This window comes from Necator americanus, chromosome V (genome assembly GCF_031761385.1).
Source record: "Necator americanus strain Aroian chromosome V, whole genome shotgun sequence".
Classification (NCBI taxonomy): Eukaryota; Metazoa; Nematoda; class Chromadorea; order Rhabditida; family Ancylostomatidae; genus Necator; species Necator americanus.
In genome coordinates this window covers 27,401,619-27,422,821 of record NC_087375.1, presented here as the reverse complement: position 1 = coordinate 27,422,821, position 21,203 = coordinate 27,401,619, and the positions used below count along the sequence as shown (strand labels likewise).

The window sequence follows — 21,203 nt, the reverse complement described above, 5'->3', positions numbered from 1 at the left end:
ATGCGGCAATAAGTTACGTGAATTGATGTGGAATTCCCTTACAGTACACTGTTATTCCCTAACGGCGATGAGCACATGATTTCGCGCCCTGTTGCCGCAGATTACGTGATACTCAGCCGAAGTTGGGATACGCAACGAATTGGATTAGCACTCTCTGAATCTGCATGTGAATGAGTTCTAGATCTATTGAGTTCTACCTTTTTTTCTCCGTTCCGGGCATTTCAAATCCTGTTTTCTTTCTTTTGATTGTGTGGAGTTTTATGGACTAGAGATGCAGAATTTCAATGTTTCCCATGCCATCGTCATTTTTGTTTTTCTTTTTCCCTCCAAAGCTCTCTTTCTAAGCTTAATTTCGTGATTATATTTTAAAGAAAGGCATCTTATTTAGATGTGTCATTGATTAACAGACACTCATGAAGCCTTCAAATGCATCAATTTTGCGACAATAACTCTGAAAGATTTGTCATGGATCAATCACAGGTGCACTTCCTAATTTCTACTCCTTTATTGATTTAAGTAAGCATCTAGTAGGGTCTTAGGTACTGTCTTCCTTGTTTACTTTCTCAGATGTGACTGACTATAATTCATTACTACCATACCATACTTGCCTACTCTGTATAAAGAGAGAAGGTATATGTGTGATTTATTTTATATTTATTTATTATCGGTGCAAATTTAAAATGGTTGTGATATAGCTCAAAGTTCCTCACACATCCTAAGATAATTTTAAAATTCTGAGTCAGCAGAATTACATCGCGAACTAGATAAGCGTATAGAATTCGCACTTGCGCGAAAGTCGAACAGCACTCCACACCCTGTACCGTTGTTTTACCTCAATATAAGTGCAAACGCAACAAGGAATTAAATGGAATTTTTGAAATTGTTCATATCAAACCGGTAAAGGAAATAGAAGGGCAAAAGTAAACGTAGCAAATGCATCTAAGTCGTAATAATTGAAAAGAACAAGGAAATCCACGTAAAGCCGCCATATGTTATATGTTTCGAAATATGCAACATTATATAGTTTGCAATTCCACATACAACATATTTTGATATTCGGAATGTAACCTCGGGAGACTTTTAGCGGGTGCGAATTCTATAATTCTCCACGAACTAGTACTCTTTCAGTCGGAATTTACAACGCTGGTCACAGTGATATTTTTAAAGTATTTAATTATGAAATCGAATATTCGTTATGGATACTCCCTTTCGTAGCGTTAGTTATACGAATTCGGTACAGTTTTAGCAACCAAATGGTGAAGACGAGGTAGTGAGCGGGTCCGTAGTGACCCGTCCCCGAAAGAGTACTTGGCGTCCACTGCCTATGGAGGAAGCGTTATCAATAATCGAAAACATTGAAGTACCTAAATTCGTGAAATACATCCCTGTTCCGGCAGTGAGGGTTGGTAAGTTTTTTTTTTTTGGCTGTTCGTGACCTTTTTCTAAAGTATCTTGGCCTCTTCTTCTTGCCCTATGACATAAAATTATTATTACGGAAATGAGTTCGAGTTTTTGTTTGTGAATGTCAAGTCAACCTTGTTATTATTAAGAACTTTGCTGTCATTCTATAAACGCTGTCAACCTCCAATAATATATAACCACTTTTGTAATATCAAAATTAGGAAAGCGAGAATTTTTTCTTCTTTTGAAATCCAAGTGTTATGTTCTTGCAGGACAGGTTCTGGCCGAGCGGATTGTAGCAAAAGAAAATGTACCGGAAGTGCGGACTTCAATCAAAGATGGTTATGCAGTGTTAGGTATCATTTCCATTTTTACATTCTAGTTTTTTTTTGGCCAGAATTTTATGAGGCGTCCATTTTGTTTGATTTATTTTGCACCAAGCTCATCTGTTTTCATCTGCACTTACTTTTCTTCCGAAATTGAAGCAGATTGTCCTTATTGAATGCAATTTAGAAGAGCACTGCCGTCTTTTTTTTCGATAAGTGATCACTGCATTCAGCAATTGATCCACCTGGTAGACGCATAGTTATTGGCTCGTCAACGGCAGGGGCGCCATTTGAGGGAGCTGTCAAGAGCGGCGAATGTGTTCGTATCAGCACGGGAGCAGCTGTACCTGATGGGGCCGACGCTGTTGTGATGGTGGAAAATACAAAGCTTCTAGAGCATAATGTAAGTGATAATCAACTTAGCCTTTCTGGACATGACTGACGTTTAGAATGAATGTCATAAGCCCAGTGTTTTTCTTGCTGTTTTGCAGTCTATTTTGCGCTACAGCTATACATAATGATGCATTGATGAGACTATTATTCTTTACGTTATTTTTTCGCTATATTCAGAGTGTTGAGGAAGTTGCCATTGCTGTTGACTCCACTGTTAACCCTGGCCAGGATATAAGGTTCCGTTTTTCTATAATATCTGAGCGCTTGTGTACTTTGAAAAAAAAAACATTTAGAACTTATGGAATTTCAGAATGCCTGGTACTGATATTAGAGAAGGAGATTTATTGTTGGATTGCGGATGTGTGTTGGGATCAGCAGAAGTAGGAGTCCTTGCCGGAAGCGGTAGACGCTGTGTGCTCATGTATAGGAAGCCGAAAGTTTGTGTTCTGTCGACTGGAAATGAGGTTGGAGTTTCCTCATTTCCGAAGTTTTTCCTTCCAGCCAGCCATAGTTACGATTAAGGTTTGGGTTTGGGTCATGGTTTGGGGAATCCAAGGTGTCTGAAGAGAATTCCTAATAGAGTTAACTTTGTGCAAGGTGGCTCTACATACTATGAAGTAATGGGAAACTGCGAGAGAGATTGGACCTTCTGGAATGTGTTATTTAAGTTCAACTTCAATATAAATGTCTAATTGTTGAGATCAACCCTTATATATTAATTCGCTATGTATAAGCTTAGTTAAAGATCGTAAGAAACAGGTCTTATCTGAAAGCAACAAAAAACTGGTTTGTGTCAGTATTACAGTGATGCATCACTTTTTTTGCGCAACACAAAAATGAAAACTTTTGATCTGCATTTTGATTTGAATTTGATTCGTATTGCTCGGAATGTGATAAATTTGAGGGTTTCATTCAGTAATGTATACTGCAGGAATGTTTCATACACGGACTAAAATACTCTAACCGGTATGAGTTACTTAAATTGTTGCAAAGTCAGCTGCACTATCTCTCTCTAGGCTAGTACTCGGTTGAAGATAGTGTGCTCATCTCTATCGCAACTGTGTTCCTAACCTGTCCGCTCATGCCCATCAACCTTTGACCGCTTACGTTCCCAATCAACTCTTTGCTTCTTTCTTCAGCTCGTTGAGTGCACATCCGATGAAATACCAAAGGGACACATTCGAGACACCAATCGTCCACAACTGATTGCACTATTTGGTTCTCTTGGATTTAAAGCAATCGATGCTGGCATTGCTGCAGACAGGTACTATATTAATACAGCTTGATTTTGTCAGTGGCCTATTTCCTGCTTTTATTGAAGTTTTTACAGACGCGAATGTTTGGTTGAGGCTATACGTATTTCGCTGCAGTATGCTCACGTTCTTGTTACCTCTGGCGGTGTTAGTATGGGCGAGAAAGATTTGCTGAAGGATGTGCTTGTGAGGGACTTTGGTTTCGAGGTGAGTGATAAATATAGCAACAAATGAGTTTTTAGTTGTCAATGTTACAAATGTTGAAGGCTGTTTATAATCACTGATTCGAATTACATATCCAAATATTTCTTAGCATATTTATCACTACTGATACTGCTCATTCGCTAAAACAGGTGAAACGGACCTTTATATTTGAAAAAAGTTCGAATACTAGTCGCGAGAAGTACACGAAGATGCTGGTGTCATTCCATTTTATGTCTGTCTTGTTCGCAGCGCGAGCCGAGTAGGTCTTCTTCGTATGTTCTTCGCTCACGTTTGCATTGATGCTTTTTCCGTCTTCCCACAACATCATTGCAGTGATCATTCCTTCGATAAGCACAGAAGAAGGCAATGAATTTGAGAAATTCCAAAAACGAATCTCACAATACTGCTGTAATCTACGTCTCATTTGAGATCATTTACCTTTACTATTGAGAGTAAGGTAAATTGTTACTGTATTTTTATTCTAGTACACTTTCGTCGCTTCTTTCCTCTTCACTCATCTCGAGGTCCGAAACTTTGAATTCGAATTTTTACGAGACGATTTTTAAGCCTCGAAGAGTTTCACTCATAGCGTACAACATTTTTAAAGATCGCTCTCATGTTTAGCGCGTATACGTACATATTTGCCCGTGATTGAGAGTCCAAAAACCGGTGGGATTTTCCGCTTAATGGTGAAAGTGAGCAGACTCGGTGTACAAACAATTAGTTCCACAAATGGAGAATCCGACTATTTCAGACCATTTAACTACTTTCTTAGGGATCAGGTAAACAAAACTGGTAAAATTACTTCCTGTTACATTGTGAAGGAGGTGATCTGCTTCTTTTTAATTCGTTATTCTGGTTAGATAATGGTACTTTTGTTAGTCTATTGCAATGTATGCCATTATAATTTCTTCTGCCTTTTTTTTCTGGCTATGAAGAAATTGGAAAACTGTTGAAACTGACAGTCTTTATTAGCTACTTCTGCAGATTCATTTTGGACGTGTGTGGATGAAACCGGGACTTCCTACAACATTTGCTACAGGTGAAATAGATGGGGATAGAAAATTTGTCTTTGCTCTTCCAGGTTTGCCTTTCGTTCCTTCTCTTTAATTGTTTGGTTTTTCTCTATAATGTCGCTAGAATTTGCAGGGAATCCGGTTTCAAGTTGGGTTGCTGCGCAGCTTTTTGCTGTGCCTCTGTTGAGGAAGGCAGCCGGTCATACGCGAATTTTCCCTCATGAAATTAAGGTTCAGGTGAGGTGACACATATTGGTAAAAGCTTCATTAATTCAAACTGATACAGCTTGCCGAAGATATGACTTTGGATGCTAGACCTGAATATAAGAGAGCCTGGCTGCAACATGGAAATCCCGTGCCACTTGCAATTACAACAGGAAATCAGTTATCGTCGAGGTACTGTTAGTGTACTTTTAACTTTCTCAAAATGTTGTCGGTGTTAGAATTTGTCCAAAGAACCTTTTCCAGGCTTATGAGTTTATGTGGAGCCAATGTGCTGCTAAAAATTCCCAGTAAATCCAAGGATTGCGATATCCTCAGAGTTGGTGAGGTAGTGGATGCGCTTTGGCTTGGTGCTTTGTAAGGACTTTCAACTGTATTTTTATTACGATGTGATTTCTTACTGGTGATAGCATTATTTCCATGTTTTATATTTTCTCAACTTTCCTTTCACTTCTTAAGAAAATTCAATATATCTACATATTCTATCATACATAGTAGACAGATATTAATATTTCGTTAGCATTATAAATGTAGGCGCATATTATTTCAAACAAACACCTACGAGTTCCTTTGTACAGTCCTCCTTTTTTCTTTCTCATACCTTGTGCTTAGTTTCATGTTACGAATCCCCATTCTTCTGTGAAAAAAGAAAACTATCATCCTTTTTCATAGAGCCTACGATTAAAAAGGCCAATTTTTGCAGAATTTGAATAAGACTTCGCTTTTTTTATCTACTTTTGATTGCAATTATCGTCAGTTTTGATTCACTTATTATTTTACGGAATGTTTTATTCTATTTGTGTAGTGTGTAGGGGCATAGAAATTATCTTATAGTCATATTTACTTGACGAGAAAAAACCTTTCTAAGCCCCATTTCTCGCCTTTCTCAATTTTAGTTGAATTTTGCAAGATTTCACGATAGCTATTGATACTTTTATGATGTAAAAATAGTTTCCAACTCCGGAAATTGGGTCCACTTCTTTTACAACTTTCTTAGCGTGGATTTCGGGAAACGTGCCTGTGTACGTATTTTCCGTATCCTTTAAAACACCTCTGATTCGCCAATTCACCATATTTTTACATTTTTCCTAGTGTCTCTGTGATACAGCTGTGCGCTTGTTATACTGTTTATTTTCTTAGTGCTTATTGCGTGTTGTTGCTTCTTCATAATGATGTTGGCTGTTTTGTGATGTTATGTTAATTTCCGGTGGATGTGATGCTGTTTCTAGTTGGATCACTTTATGTTTTCACAATTGATAATCCGGTTATGTGTTTTCGGTTCAACAAACTGTTAGTGCCTTGATAATGATGATTAAAGCATTTGTTTTCTTGAGATTCTGTTATTTGCTATATGTGTATGCTTCAGTTCGTACCTACTTCTTAATGCCAACATTTTTTTGGTTGCCTACCGTAATTTTGCTTTCGGATGGCTACGGAGGCGTTAAACAAGGACATCGAGCGAGTGCAGGAGAAGCTGCGCGAACTCGAAGGTTCGATTGCAAATTTAAGGCCAAGTCGAAGAGAATATGATAGGTATGCTTTGACGTCCACTGCGATTTTTCTAGAACTGTTTTATCATTCTTACTCCTTACGACACTGATTGCTTCTGTTTTAAATTGATATTATTGTGTTGTAGCGGTATTGGTCTCAAGCGTCGTATTTCTCATGAAGGTTTTGGAAATGATCGATATTCTAATGGCAGGTTAGTGCGAGGTTTTTTCATCTCAGTTTATCACGTAGTATTCCAATCAGATGTGTATTTGACTGTGATTGCTTATCGTAATATTCTTTTCATGATTTCGAATTTGTGTTGTTTATACTGTACTTTTCACTGCTGTCAACCTCAACCTTTATCAAAAACAACTTTTCAGCGGGCGTGTTACTGTTGTTAGTGATGCTTCACCGATGGGGTTCAATAGACGTAGAATTGAGTGAGTTTCATTTCCATTCAATTTTATCAACAGAAGCATCTGAAAGCGATGTGTCACACTATTACTGTTGCCGGGAATTCTCAGAAGCTACACAAATTCGCTTACTACCTTTTTCAATTAGGATCCCAGATTTCCGGGGGAAAATGAAAATGGCAATCGGAAAGTTGTTTGCAACAAAAATAAAGTCATGTTACTGCGTCATTGTTAGCACAAAACATTGGTTTGGGCGAGAGTGGTATTGAAATGTATGGAATGTTTCAGGATGGTTCGTAGCGATGAACGCCCTGGAAAAAGGCAACGCATGGATTACGACGATGTGGAGGACGAAGATGACCGCGATGCTCGCCCTAAAAGGTGCAGGTCACTTTCTTGGTATGGTTTCGTGTGGAATTCAATGTCGTAGAAATTCAGGACATTAGCATCGACGGTGGTGATGCCGTCAATCGAGACGAAGAGCCGCGAGGAGAGGATCGAGGAAATGAACAAAACTGAGAAGAAAGAAGTTACTACTAGGTGGGATGATTTTATATTATTTTATATCCTATGGTCGAATAATCTTCTTCTTGTTTCTTCTCAGAAACTTTTAAGAAGTGCAACTTGTGACAACGCACGCTCCTTATTCGCAAGTATTTTGTTTTCCTAACATCTTGCATTTAATCTAACTTCAGAAACCGTCGTATGTTCTCGAACCTCCTCATGGGCACGCTCACTCGTTTTCAAAAAGACGAGAAAAAAATCCAAAGTGTTGAAAAAATCCAGGTGGGATTTCCCTTTTTGCTTGAAATGAAGACTCCAGATAGCGATATATAAATTACATCATTACTTTAAGGCTGAAAAACAAAAAGAAGTTGAGAAACGCCTGGAAGATAAGAAGCGCGAAGACCGTGAAAAGGTGCTTTGTCTTTCTTTATGTCTTGCATTCATTGTGGTCACCGTGCCGATTTGATAACTAGCAACTTTTTAGATCATGGCTGAGCGCCAGAAGTTGTTCGATGAACGTCGTGAACAGGAGAAAGAATTGCGTGCTCTGCAACGTAAAAAAGCGTTAATACAATACGTTAGTTATTCGTTAGAATAGTTTGTTTTTAGTGTTTATGTGGTAAGCTAGCAAGTTTAGGCAGAGGCAAAGAAAGAACATTACAAATTGCTGCGTAACTTTATTCAAACGCAAACGAAGCCTACATTATTCTTTGTGCCGGCCAAGCATTCCATGCGCTCGCTCGAACTGCTCAAGGCTTCTGAAAAGGCCATCGATGGTAAGATACTTGCTGAATTAGATTTAGTTTGGTGTCTCTTCGTAAACGACTTACGTTGCTGTAACGTTGCCTGGAGTCAACGATTGAACTAAGCCTACCTTCTTAACTAACTTAGTTTTTCTCATGTTTTCTTATTGTCATGAGGCGACGTTTGCGTGCTGATGAAAAGTTGCATGCTCCTCTCTTTCTAATTGCACAGCCTACCAATTTGGTTATATTTATTTCTTTGCTGGGCGGGTATAGCGCAGTTGGTTGGAGGTCCCACTACCTGCACGATCGATCGGAGTTCGAGTCCGCTCACCAAGCACTCCCTCTAGGGTCGATAAATTGTTACCAGACTTGCCTGAGAGGACAAAACCACTGACTTAACACATCGGCCAGTCCCCGCAAGTCATTGTATAGGCCACTTACACGTTCGTGAAACCTCAAACAACTCTGAACTGAAGTGAACGTGGTGGCACATGCCAAGCATCCTCCTCAACGCCAGACACCTCGTCCTTTTTTGCGTTTGCTTTTTGTGTTTGCTAAGAACGTGGAACCTTCTTGTGAAGTGATTTCAAAGGCACTTTCTAAAAGTAGCGTATCACAAAGTCTGACGATGTTGCGATTTGAGGGCGAATGTATAGCTCGGAGTGTAGATTGCGAGTATGAGCTGGCCTCTTTCTATTTCTCCTAGTTGTTCTGAACAATGGCGTTGGAAACGGTATCTGTTTCTACGAGGTACACTCATCCAGACACAGCTAAAATCAACGTCTTTAGCGGCATATTCAGTTAAAACGGATGAATAGGCTGCTTAGAGAAACGGAGCATTTACAAGTGCGACGCATTCTAATGCACCTCGTAGAAAAAAACGTTCCTACGCCGTTTTCTAGAAGGATTAAGGGACATCGAGTGGGACTGCGCTCATCCTCGAAATATACACACCGAACTCTGCATTTGCTGACTGAGACGACCTCAACATCGTCAGTTTCATGATACGTTGCTTTTAATCCGATTTCGAATTAGGTTTTTTTGTCCCTTGCTCAAATTCTGCTAAGAATGGGTTGCCTCACATTTAATGGACTACTTACTACTAGGGCTATGGTTAATCCTTCTCTCTGGTAGGAGCTACTGGTAGTTCACATGTTCGCAGCAGAAAATTTCAATCCGCATATACATTCCTCTATGTGCATGCTACTAACTGCAGATTAAAATCTTCAGTACATTACTATCTAATAAATGGTATTAGAGAATCTATGCCTCGACCAATGGCGAGGAATCTGTGCTAAGTGCACATTTCTATGTTTCCAATCTCATTGCAAACGGTATTTTCAAGCACTGCCGCGAAAGATTGAAAACTATGTTTCAGTAGTTCCGTCGTGAAACGCAGTTCGAGTACTTTTTGACCACAACGTGAAATATTTCTTCCCAGAAATGTGTTTTGCGACTGCCTGTATTCTAATTTATTCCTCAGCAATTTTGGGAAACAGAAACATGTTTGGTCATGGCAAACCAATTACCAACACCTAAACAAATCTCATGAGTTTTTCTTGAGACTCCTACAAGACAGCGTGATTTTTCTGTCTGTATGACAAATCAGGTCCATGGTTTCAAATGCACTGTGTAGCCTTTCCCCCTGTCATGATACCTTCCTCAAAGATACTTTCGTTTTCTTAGCAGTAGTTCATTAACGGATAATAATTTCAGGTCTTATGGAACTTCGACAGAAGGAATTAGAGCGTGAGCTAGAGAACTCAGTTGAAGATGATCACCAGGAGCATAACACTTCTGGAGCCAATGACGCAGTGGCTGGCAATTCCAAAGAAACCAACTCTAGCAGAAGGCGTCGTGATCGCAGCTACTCTCACAGTGGTGACGAGGACGATCGTGAAAAGAGTCCGGAACAAGCGGAGGAAAAGAGCGCAGACCCTGAGGAGGTTCACGAGAACAACGACGAGGATGATGCGATGGGCGAGGAGGAGAGAATTCAGCCAGATGAGGAGCCAATGGACAAGAACGACTAAAAAACATAGGGTGAGTTCTAGAATTCAGTCGTTTCGACAGGTCATTTTCGTCGTTGTTCTGGGTACCGGCTGGGAACAGAAGCGTTACTAGCGCTGGTACTAGTAGTACTGATCTCAGCCGAAATTTCCATGCTTCCAAAATTTTGTTATTATTTTTTCAATATCATCTGCGCGTCGCTGCTTTTCGAGTGGTCTAAATTCACGTACCGTTTAATACAATATTGTTCGCGTGACGTAAAGATCTGTAGCAAGCATTTTGCGCGCTTTACTCCATTGGTTATGTGTGAAGTTTTCTATAAGAAATGAAGTGTTTCCTTGTGTACAATAGCCTAAATTATCCACTATTTCATTTTCACTCCATTATGTTGACTGTTGTTCATTGGTTCGTTGTGATTTGTTGTGCTACATATAGACAGCCGTTACAATAAATTATCAACGTTTAACCAGACAAAAACTATTTACAATAGAATAGTGTGGTCAAAGATATCACAATTTCAATGCTTGAAGCAAGTTATACTGGTTACAGTAATCATGCAGCACATACACATGAAAAGGCGAGTTGACGAGAGATCTGAGGTTTTAATCCTAGCGCTACTGACATCAAAATATTTGTTCGAAGTGGCACTAGGAGAACACGCTGTTAAACAAGTCTTAAGTAGTATGTCGACGGAATGAGAGGTGTGAACTCAAAAAGACCTGTGTTCGAAAATTAAAAAAAGGAATACAATAACCTGAGTTAACAACGGAAAGGAAAGTGAACAGCAGGTTCTTTTGTGAACTAAAATATTATTTACTAAGTATTGCTACAAATTTATATAAAACGAGGACATCGTCAGAAGGTATTGTTACAATATTTAACCGAATTTAGCTTTGTTTTCGTATGAATCCACTTGGTATTTCAGGAAGGACGAAGGAAAGTGTGTTTTTAATGGACTTCACTTAATTACCCAGTCTGAAAACTTATGTTGATAAGACTTCGGATTGTTGGGGTGAATTACTCCCAAATGCCTTAGAGACTAGGTTTATTTTGGCGAATTGTAGAGTAATGCAAAACAATGAGCCATAAAAATTACTGGACCCTTGTGCAATTCAAGTTTTGCCGGTTTTCCCGGTACAGAAACTGCCCAGAATGTCTGGCTAATTTCATTTCACTCTATAGCATTTTAGACTGCACCAATCATTTATCTGAGTTTTTTTGAACCCGACTTTTCCAAACTGATTTCAAAATTTGCACTTATCCGGATAATCTGTTGGGCGGTTGTTGCGTTAAGTCTTTTCTTCTCATCTTCATATGAGTTTGGAATAGATTTTGGAATGTTTGAGTTTTGAATTGTTTGTATTGTTGACTTTGGCCAGTGTTACCCAAGAAATTTTGATATTTGGAGGTGTGGTATACCTGATATTGCATATGCTTCTTTCTAAACCCGATTGTGTACTAAGTTTGACTTCAAATGTCAAATCACAGTGTGAGGTGGGGATGTATGATTATTGATCGCTTGCGAAACAAGAGGTGTATGCTCGCCGTGCCTTCGTGGTCCATTTGCTCGATGAGGTTGTTGTTTGACTTGATCCACCGATAGCACACCTCGTCTCTTTTTTGGCATCTTCGATCGAGCTTGTGTATGTGAGTAGAACATCGCAAAGTTCGATACGATGACCTGAAGAGTAGGTGGTTTCTCGGATAAGAATACAAGCGAAGATCAGCGGCCACATTCACTATCTAGTTTGCCCCTGAGTAACTTTGGTAATATCTACTGATCTTTTTTGAGTCATACAACCTGAGTTTCATGACTCAAGACCAAGGATCTACGGATCAGTACTCTTTAGTCGAGTTGGTTAAGATGAACTCAATCATAGATGCGACCTTCGAAATTTATAACTCACAGGCACCGGCAGCGCAATCGTCAATACTCCGGCCAGAGCACAGATTGACCCAATTAATCGTCCTAGATACGTGTGAGGTGTGATGTCGCCATAGCCGATGGTGGTCATTGTTACAATCTTCAAGAAAATATCTTTGAAAAGTATTGCATCATTTTTGCAGGGAGCAACTTTTTATCTGTATTAGTAGAAGTGCAAGAGCAGAATCGGTCAAGCACTGCAATATTCAAATGCCGGGAACTCCTGTCTCGGAGATTTTTTCCGCTAGCAGACGGGTTTCGGGAAGATGGGTTTCAAATATCGTAACGAAAAAGATCGAATATCGTTCATAAAACTGGGAATGAAATAATGAATTAACGGTTGAATTACCACAAAAAAGAACTATTTACAGCCGTACGAGTAAAGAAATCCGCAATCGCGCTTTCATTTCACTTTTTGTACAGGCGTAAAGAGTTGTTATCCCCACGTAACTTGAATTCCTGATGCTAATCATCTGCCTGCTCTCCCTAGTCTACCCTATCTGTGATGGGTGCTTCGTGATCTCGTTGTAATACCTACAAACTACGTTTTGAAGTGTATTGGTCACCTGGAGAGAAGCCAACATCGAGAACTCCCAATGCAGCCTTTGACCCCAACGAATCAACTGGTTACTAGTACCGGCTAAGACTGTTTCTCAGCTCACAAGGCTGTCATGGGGAAATTTTTGCGAAAGGTAGCATTCCAGGGTGTTGTGGTTTAAAATGACAAACAGAGCGAATTAAACAATTATCAGCACTCACTGCCCACCACAATCCAATCGGTATGCTCTGGAACTGATTATCCGGATTCGGTTCGACCCTCTCTGCATAGTAGACCAAGGAGGCGAACACTACGACACCCAAAACGAGGAAGAATACGAGAAGCATGAGTTCCTTCGCAGAGGCTCTGAAATAGCATTTTGATGTCGCGAAACAATTACCAATTAACTTTAAAATGAGGAAATTACGAAAGTGGTTAGGGCAAATGCCAATCAAATCATCGGGATCTACGATAGTTTACGATTCTTCCAGCTAGTCTATACGACGATGGATCAGTTACATGTTAACGTCGGTAAGCTACTCAAAACATTTTTTTTTCGGAATTTCCCTGTGTTATTTCCACATATCTCTGCATGATTAGGATCGTAGAGTCCTGACAAAACACTGCTTCGTTAATTTCTTGTTTTGCTCCTTAAAGGCCGCAAAGAGTTAAGTTTCTGAGAATCAGACTTTTGTACCATTTTTTCTTGTAATAGTGCATAATTAGTGTTCTTGGTAGTCGTTGTTCCCAACTACGACCGCGAGAAACCCTAATCGTGCTCAGTGATACGAAAAAAGTGGGAAAAATCCAAATTCCATTCTAATCCATTAATGAAATCTGAAGTTTCAGGGGAGTCTTAACAACGGGACAATACTGACGAAAAAAGTTTTTTTTAAGACTATATAATCGTACTGATAAAATAATATTACATAAAATGTATGAAAAACCATCCAAAAAACAGACGAGAAGTGGGACTGTGATAGTGATAAAACTGTTTCTCTTAAGAATAATTCCAAAAGAATCTACACAGTTGCAGAAAACGAGAACTTCACCAAGAAAAACCGCTTCAACTCAGTAAAGCAATGAGATCACCTGAACGTATGCATGAGAATCTTCAACCCGCTGTTATGATGAGTGAGCTTAAATAATCGCATAATCCTAATAATAGAGAAGAATTCCAAATCCGCTGAGGCACCAAATGTGTTAAATAATACGTCCATATAGAATGTAACCGTAGCAACGATGTCGATCAAATTTACCGGAGCCTAAATTGACGTTCTTGTAGTGAATTGTTTTATCACTTATGAGTTGCCTGGATCGGTCTCACCTTCAAATATTCCATGCGTGATGGACAACATATAAACCGGACTAATATTTCAATTGTGAACCATACATTACACAACGTCTCAACCATCTAAAAAAGCTTAGGAGTGAATAAAACTTGAATGAAGTCCTAAGGAGAACACGAACAGCGAGAAATCACTGCTAAAGAGCAGGTGGGTCTGAAGTATGTGCTTGTTCGATGATCTAATTTTGTTGACGGTAAATACAAGTGCGAAATTTGTGAAGGGGTTTCATCGAGGAGCTCACCATTCATACAGTAAGAAAGTTACTTCAATATCCAACATACCATAAACCCTGGATGAGCTTTGGAATTGGTTTTGTCCACAGTGAGTGAGGCCGGCCGATATTTGTAGTGATTAGCGGCTCTTGCTTCTCGTGACAAATTACCAATGCCGGAAATTTCGGATATTCGAAGACCTGGATGGGTTTTCAAACAGAATACCAGTATAGCAGTAATTAAGAAGAATACAGAGATTATAGCAACTATCTGAAACTGGCAAATTTAAAATTTTCGGATCAGGATTATCTACAGAATGTAGGTGTATGGAATATGGTTGCAATATGTCGTAGTGAAAGAAAAATCCCTATTAAATCGAAATTTGCGCAAAACTGGTGGAAATGTTGCTTTTACCAGTATTTTTTGCTATTTATCGTGTAAGTGTAAAGAGACTGTGTGGATCTGTGTGGATAATGCCATATTTGCAGATGCTTTTGAGGTGAACACCACAATGGGTCCCATCGATTTTTGAACGAAAAAAAGTGAGCGGAAGGTTGACGAACTTGGACATGATCCGACACTTGAGGAACTGTAAAGGGATTTCAGTAAAATTTGAAGCTGGGTATTAAACCCCTGTGTCTGGTAATTAAAGACGAGGACGTGTAGGGCCAGCATTGCAACTCTTAACATGCTCACCTTTGCCGGTCTGGATGAGCCAGGCTCGTCGAACAACCGCCAAATTTTTGGCTTAATTTTTTGCCAACTGCTCAAACTATCATTATGGTAGTCATCCTCCCATCCAAATCGTTGATAGAGTTCCTGGAATCGCAGCTCACTAGTGAATAGAATTCTTGTTGGGCGTTCCATGTATGCCCTATGAATAGAGGAGCACTCACTGGACCATCGGCATTATCGACCTCAATATCCAGTTCATCCAACGTCTTCAACACTTCCTGGGTGTCTCGTGTCCCCGATAACGTCATCCAACAACATGGCTCGCATTCATTTGAGTCAAGTCCCCAGTACTGTAAAAGGACAAATGATCGATTCTATTACAGATTTTCAAAAGTGCCTTTCAAAGGTTTTCCTGTTTTCAATGCCTCTCTTTTGGCCCTGAATTTCATCAGACGAAGAAAAGCTCAAAAAAGAAAATCTAAAAGAAAGCAAATGTCAGAATAATGTCAGGTTATAAAGAACAATCTTAATAAAAGGAACTGTGAAATTCGTATCGGGAATCCCTGTGTAAAATCAGGGGCGATTTTTGTTAATAATTATAAATAGGAAATGGCTAGAAAAATGTTATCCGCTCATATAATAACATCCTCAAACTGGATTTTTGGGGGATACATACGTCACAAGAAACACCGTACTCTTCATTTAGTGCCAGAAGGATGAGGGAGCAGAGTCGAGAGTAGAGAAGAAGGCGGATGAGTCTCGCTCACACGGTTGAACATAATCTGTGCCGACTATCCATGTGACTTAGGACGGATGGGAACGTTAAGGTTCAGAATCAGAATAAGGATCAAGATAGTTTAATTATTCCTAATTTTCTTCTTGTTAACGTGTCATGGCGGTGTTTAAACATCCATAATGATAATTAGTGAGTTAAGAGAAACCTTTCGTTTGGATTTATATCATGTGCAATATACATGTGTACAGCAATTATAATAACAATAACAATAACATCACTTAAAGATAAATATGAAGAAGAGAGGAAGTTGGAAGTCTCGTCGATGTCCTCGAAAGTATGTGAATTGATATTTCGAAAATCTCCTTTTTTTCGTTATGTGGTGTATTTTCCATTAAATCCCTACTTACAAATACTCATTTTCAATTTTTTTTTGGTTCTTAAGATTGCAGAATCTCTGACACGACCATATCCTTTCAATTCGGGCGTTTTTGCGTTTGGTTTCTCTCCCCTCTACCTGAACCTAAGTAGAATAAACCATAATGAGTATATGAGAAACTTAGAAAATCTTTACGAATAAAATGTCAACACGACAGAAGTCTGGCGCTGTGTTATTTTTTCTAGTCCGGAATTGTATTATTACCCCCTTATTCTTCAGTCTACGATCAATCGGCGTTTGAGGCGACGATCAATCGGCGTTTGGGGCGTACATATGTGTGCTGAAGGAGGTCGTCTCGAGTTTCATTTGTGTAACCGCACAGTTTTAGCATCAGCCATCAGGGATTTCAATTACAGCGTTCCAATGTATACATAGTGTTAATTTTCCCCAGGAACTGGAAGAAAACCTCGAAATGTAGAAGATGGAGAAGTTAAGAATCATGAAAAAAGATTTCTACCGCGCAAATGTCCCCAAAATGTTTCTGGTGTCCAATAGGAAAAGTCCGTAATACTTAATACGAATTTAGTGATACATATTGGATCATCTTGTGAAATATGTAATGTTCTACACTTCTTTAAAGTGTTTTTATCTTCCTGCAGTTCTTTTGATCTGAACCTCAAGAAAGGGATTCCTTAAGATTTTTCGAAGTCCAGAATTGAAAAAAAAACTTTTAAAAACTTTTTAGTGTATCCACCTTGATTTTCTGCAGTTTTCTTCCATCTTTTTGATGAAATTTCAATGTTCCTCTTCCAAATTCACTTGTCTGTGACGAAAAATAGTATAGCAGTGCCGTCAAGGATACTGTATATTCATGGGATGGCCTCATACAGGGAGTAAGGATAGCTTCCCTCGCATGATATCGTCCTTCCCGCTCTAATAATTTAAAAATAATTGGAAATAGGAAAGATGAAATAGTTTTTTGCTATTTCAGCGAAAAATCATCTAACTCAGAATGAGTCGAGATCCGAGATACTATCCTTATAGGACGGTGTTATGGACGGTCTATACTGTAGTTATGAGCGCAGCCACACAGCCTTCAGATGATCGGAAAGTGAGTTTAAAACATAGCAAGCATACTTCGACTCAAAGCATAGAAATTGTGTATTCAAGGACAATGCGTCTACTCACATCAAAGCATGGATCAGAAGAATTCCCGAATCGCTCACAAAACGTAGAAACACATCAAATCTCACCTTTAACTCTTCCTCAAACAATGGACCACAGACATCGAGAGGATAGTGAAGTTTCCCAGTACGATAGTAGTTGAGGATCTGTGAGAATACGCCAGGATGTCGATCAAAAAAGTACTCATTTAGAACAGGATCGTAGTTTGCGAGATTAGTGGTTAATCGGGAAAGTCTGAAATTGAGGAATTCGCAAAGAGAAAATCGTAGAAGACCCCTCAAAAAAATAAGAAAGAAAGAAACCTTGTGGCGGGAATTTTCTTCAATGTGTGCTTGTAGGTTTCATGTCTAACACCGCCAACATTCAGTATTATCCTATATTCGGAATCCATAATGGCGTTCCTGAAAAGAAAACACAATGCATCTACGCGTTTGATTGATACGGTAACAGGGTCAAATAAAAAAGAGCAGGTTTCTACTCAGGAAGAATAGAAAGAGCAAGAATAAACGGGAAAAAAGAGGTTTTAGCACTTAGAACTGCTGAATTCACCTCACTGTCCTTGTTAACGAATAAAGCGACCTAATAAGTACACATAAAAGCCTTCAAGCACATCCCGTTGTTTATCCAAGGCTCTAATCCGTGATATGCGCCATGTTCTTAGGCCAGCTGCTAGAAAAACCCTCCACTTAAGTTTATGCAAAGGAGAGCAGTTAAGTAAAATGTCTGTAGCAGAAGTGGCTGGAAAAACTTGGCTTTCTCCGATTTCTAGAGGTATCTCGCGATAAGCTTTCAAAATGTGGAGGACAAAATGTTGTCATCTAGCTTAGGGAAGAGAAAAAGAGAGAGAGAAGAAAACGAGAGCACTCAGTGACACGCCCACGTTCATACTTAGCTGAAAGGTGAGCCTGAGAGATGAGCCGGTGACACCGTATGCTAAGGACATGGTAATAGTAGAATCGGAAAGAAATTGGTTGTTTATGAAGAAAAACACGATGAAATGTTCGATGCAGTGTATTTTTTTTTTGAAAAATTCCCTTTTTCTCCTTTTCCTCTGACGATTTCTTCATAATCTTCTATAAAAAGAGGTATCTTCCCGTAAAAGTACCGTACTTTGAACTTACTAACTCATCATTTTTGTGTTATTTCATGGATATACACAGATACGTGTACAGAAAACGGAAAAGGTTCTGGTTCAATATTCTGGCGTTTTCCTTAACAATCATCCTGGTTCCTGATTTCCTATGAACCGCAAAGTATTCCTAAACCATCGAAAGCAATACATGAGAGGTATGACATTTAAAAAAATTGAGATGTTTGTTTAGGTGAAGAAGAAAATCGACAGAATTCAAATAATAAGGCAATAATAATTAATTATAACATTGACCAGTCTTTCCAAGGATAGTTTAGAATTGAGGGAAGTAAAAAAAGTAAAACAAATATGATACGCAATACTATATGCAAAATAAAAATGAGTAAATAAATGATTTTGCTCATGATCTGTAAAGGTCTCTAAACATTTTGTGCTGAGAAATGATGGAGCAGAAAGGAAAGGAGGATGAAAACCCTTCGAACAGTACCCAAGCACTCCAGGCCCGCAACCCGCACTTCGCAACCTGTACCTTCTTCGTTAAGGGGCGTGGCTTTGTGTCTTCCCTGACACTTGAAGTCAATTATGTTATTATTGTTAGTTAGGCTAGTTTATTAGTTATTTATTTACTTTTATTGTTTATTAGTTATTTAGTATAGTTTATTACTTATTAGTAAGTATTATTTTAATGATGTCATACCCTCGTTTTTCCCCTATTTTCAAGATTTTAATGAACGGTCACGAGATATCCAAGAGTGATAAAACATATCACAATAAGAGCAGGAATGAGTATGAAACGATTGCATGTATATTTATATATAGCGCGTTTCGAAAGTTCTGTGCTCTTCCCCGTCTCACTGCGACCACCTGGCGCGACGCGGCTGCAACGCGGTCTAACTAATATTTTCCCACCGTTATCGTCTTCCGAACCCCATCGGTGAAGAAAACGAAACGACGGTTGCATTGCGATAAAAAAAGGACAGAAATTTTGTTTAAAATGTTAGTCTTATAGTATTTATGTTCATGTAAATATGTACAGTATCACCTAGAGCTAATAAAAAAAATGCGAAAATAAGAAAACCGCATCGTTTCGTACGCAACTAGCAACAACGCAACAATAATTTTTATAAGTAAACAGAAAAAAAAGGGAAAAAAATGGTGGGAGTAGTGTAGAGGTTAGAGGTTCCGCTTTCGGTACTATCGATCGGAGGTTCGAATCCGGCCTCGTGCTCACCAAGCCTTTCATTCCTCCGAGGTCGCAAATTGGTACCAGACTTGTCTGGGAGGATAAAAACACTGACTTGACCCATCAGTTAGCCTCCGCAAACCATTGTATAGGCTAGTCACGTGTTCGTGAACCTCAAACGATTCTGAATTGAAGTTAACGTTACGGCGCATCCCAAGCGGATTGATTAACGCCAGGAACTTTATCCTTTATCCTTCAAACAAAAAAACTAACTGGTAATAATTCTTCGTTCTGTGAAAACAAACCTTTGTTTGTCGTGTTTCAAAAAACATAAAATATATTTGAACTGAATGTTTGATTTATTCCGAATTCTTGGCAGCTGTCAACGGGAGCTCTTAGCTCTTAGATTGAAATGTCAAACGGTTTTGAAAAAAAAGAACGGGACGACGGTGCTCTGCGTATCTACAGAAACGGAGAGAAAATGCCGTACAAAAAGAAGGCTCGCTACGGTAGGAAATCGGGTAATCCTTATGGAAATAATGCTGAAAAAAAAGAAAGAAAAACAAATCTATAACTCCCTTTACATACATACTCAAGGACCCACGAAGTAATTCAGTACTTGGTCAAATCCAATAAAATTTACCTACACGACACGAGTAGAATAAACTATTTTAAAAAACAGATAAAGAAATAGTAATGAAAAATATAGAATGAATAAAAATAACAGATAAAATGTATGTATTTACTGTGTAAGATAGGATAAATACTCATGTAATATGTGAAACATAAAATAGAATAATCGAGAATTTTTTCTGTTAAGGGTCCGTGGCAACCGTAGTGAAAGCATCTCGTTCAGACCAGGACAAAACCGGTCTCTGCTCACATATGTACTCATTTCAAGGAATTTGATCCATGGAGTTTAAGAGAACACATGTTAAGGCAACAAAAAAGAGAGAATAAAACCATGTGGATAGTGTTTACTTTTCGATGTAAAGCAATTAGAAAGCGCAATGTAAAGGAATTCTACGGAAATTTCTTTAGGAATAATAGCATTATAATACAATAGAAGAATATAATAGAAGAAACGATAAGAAATTAATAATAATATAAAGGATAAAATGTGTGAAGCATAAAGTGTCTGGTGTTAATTAATCCGTTTGCGATGCACCAATCCAGACTCGTTTAGGGTTTAGAAACGCTTCTCTGGCCTAAACGACTTGCGGGAGTTAGCAAGTCAGTGTTTTTATCCTTCCAGACAAGTCTATCCGTTCCGGAAGGATGAAATGCTCAGTTGGCACTAGGGCGTATTCGAACCATCCATCGATCGTGCAACAACAGTGGAACCTCTTACCGACTGCGTTACAGCCTCTTTCTACTGATTAGTAGTATAATATAAGAAATATATTCAGCAGATATTGTCGGAAGAAAAACTTGAAATCAAAGCTGACAGATCTGTTATCTCCAAAAGGATCATTGACCTATATTGATTTCCTAGAAGTCGAGCACCAAAATATTATCGATTAGATTTTTTGATTGTGTAGTACTGTAAATAGCTAGCTGTTAGCCAAGGTTCGATGCACGTAGCTGATATCAACCAAGAAATTATTAGTACTTTTGTTTGTTCGAAGAATAAGGAAATCTCTCACCTTTTGTTCAGAAGCATGCAGATTGCGTGATAGGTGCTAATTTCGAATCCTACAATTATTTTGGTCTTATTTTTGTTGCCTACTGTATGTAGTACTGTAGTCCCTATAATATCCTGCACGTTGGTGCATGTACAAGAGAACAACTGTGGTACAAACTCGACATTTAACCTAAACAATAATAGAGACAAATAATAGAGGAACGTTCTCTCCTTCTTCAAGACAGGTTTCAAATAGTTCTGGAATATATTGTGGAAAACAAAACTAATTTCACGGCGATTGCAGAAATTACACAATAGTTCAGTGAGTT

At 38.8% G+C, this 21,203-nt stretch overlaps 3 protein-coding genes across 3 annotated transcripts; 2 read left to right on the top strand and 1 right to left on the bottom strand.

Annotated features, from left to right (window-relative positions):
* Nucleotides 1–426: 426 nt before the first annotated feature.
* On the top strand, nt 427–5,176 carry RB195_015381 (uncharacterized protein; the record flags this gene model as incomplete). Its single annotated transcript, XM_013445721.2, has 12 exons — nt 427–480; nt 1,247–1,406; nt 1,674–1,757; nt 1,961–2,130; nt 2,298–2,356; nt 2,431–2,584; nt 3,260–3,384; nt 3,451–3,580; nt 4,565–4,661; nt 4,727–4,830; nt 4,880–4,989; nt 5,062–5,176. The coding sequence occupies 12 exons, from the start codon at nt 427–429 to the stop codon at nt 5,174–5,176; spliced, it is 1,362 nt and encodes a 453-aa protein (XP_013301175.2).
* Nucleotides 5,177–6,241: 1,065 nt separating this feature from the next.
* On the top strand, nt 6,242–10,005 carry RB195_015380 (uncharacterized protein; the record flags this gene model as incomplete). Its single annotated transcript, XM_064206065.1, has 10 exons — nt 6,242–6,348; nt 6,452–6,517; nt 6,687–6,746; nt 7,008–7,100; nt 7,158–7,259; nt 7,415–7,505; nt 7,576–7,638; nt 7,711–7,803; nt 7,864–8,002; nt 9,689–10,005. The coding sequence occupies 10 exons, from the start codon at nt 6,242–6,244 to the stop codon at nt 10,003–10,005; spliced, it is 1,131 nt and encodes a 376-aa protein (XP_064061946.1).
* A 939-nt stretch (nt 10,006–10,944) lies between these two features.
* On the bottom strand, nt 10,945–17,368 carry RB195_015379 (uncharacterized protein; the record flags this gene model as incomplete). The annotated part of the gene is made up of 11 exons (XM_013445722.2): nt 10,945–10,957; nt 11,533–11,663; nt 11,890–12,006; nt 12,666–12,810; nt 13,537–13,709; nt 13,772–13,858; nt 14,075–14,275; nt 14,702–14,824; nt 14,902–15,030; nt 17,046–17,211; nt 17,280–17,368. The coding sequence occupies 11 exons, from the start codon at nt 17,366–17,368 to the stop codon at nt 10,945–10,947; spliced, it is 1,374 nt and encodes a 457-aa protein (XP_013301176.2).
* Nucleotides 17,369–21,203: the final 3,835 nt, after the last annotated feature.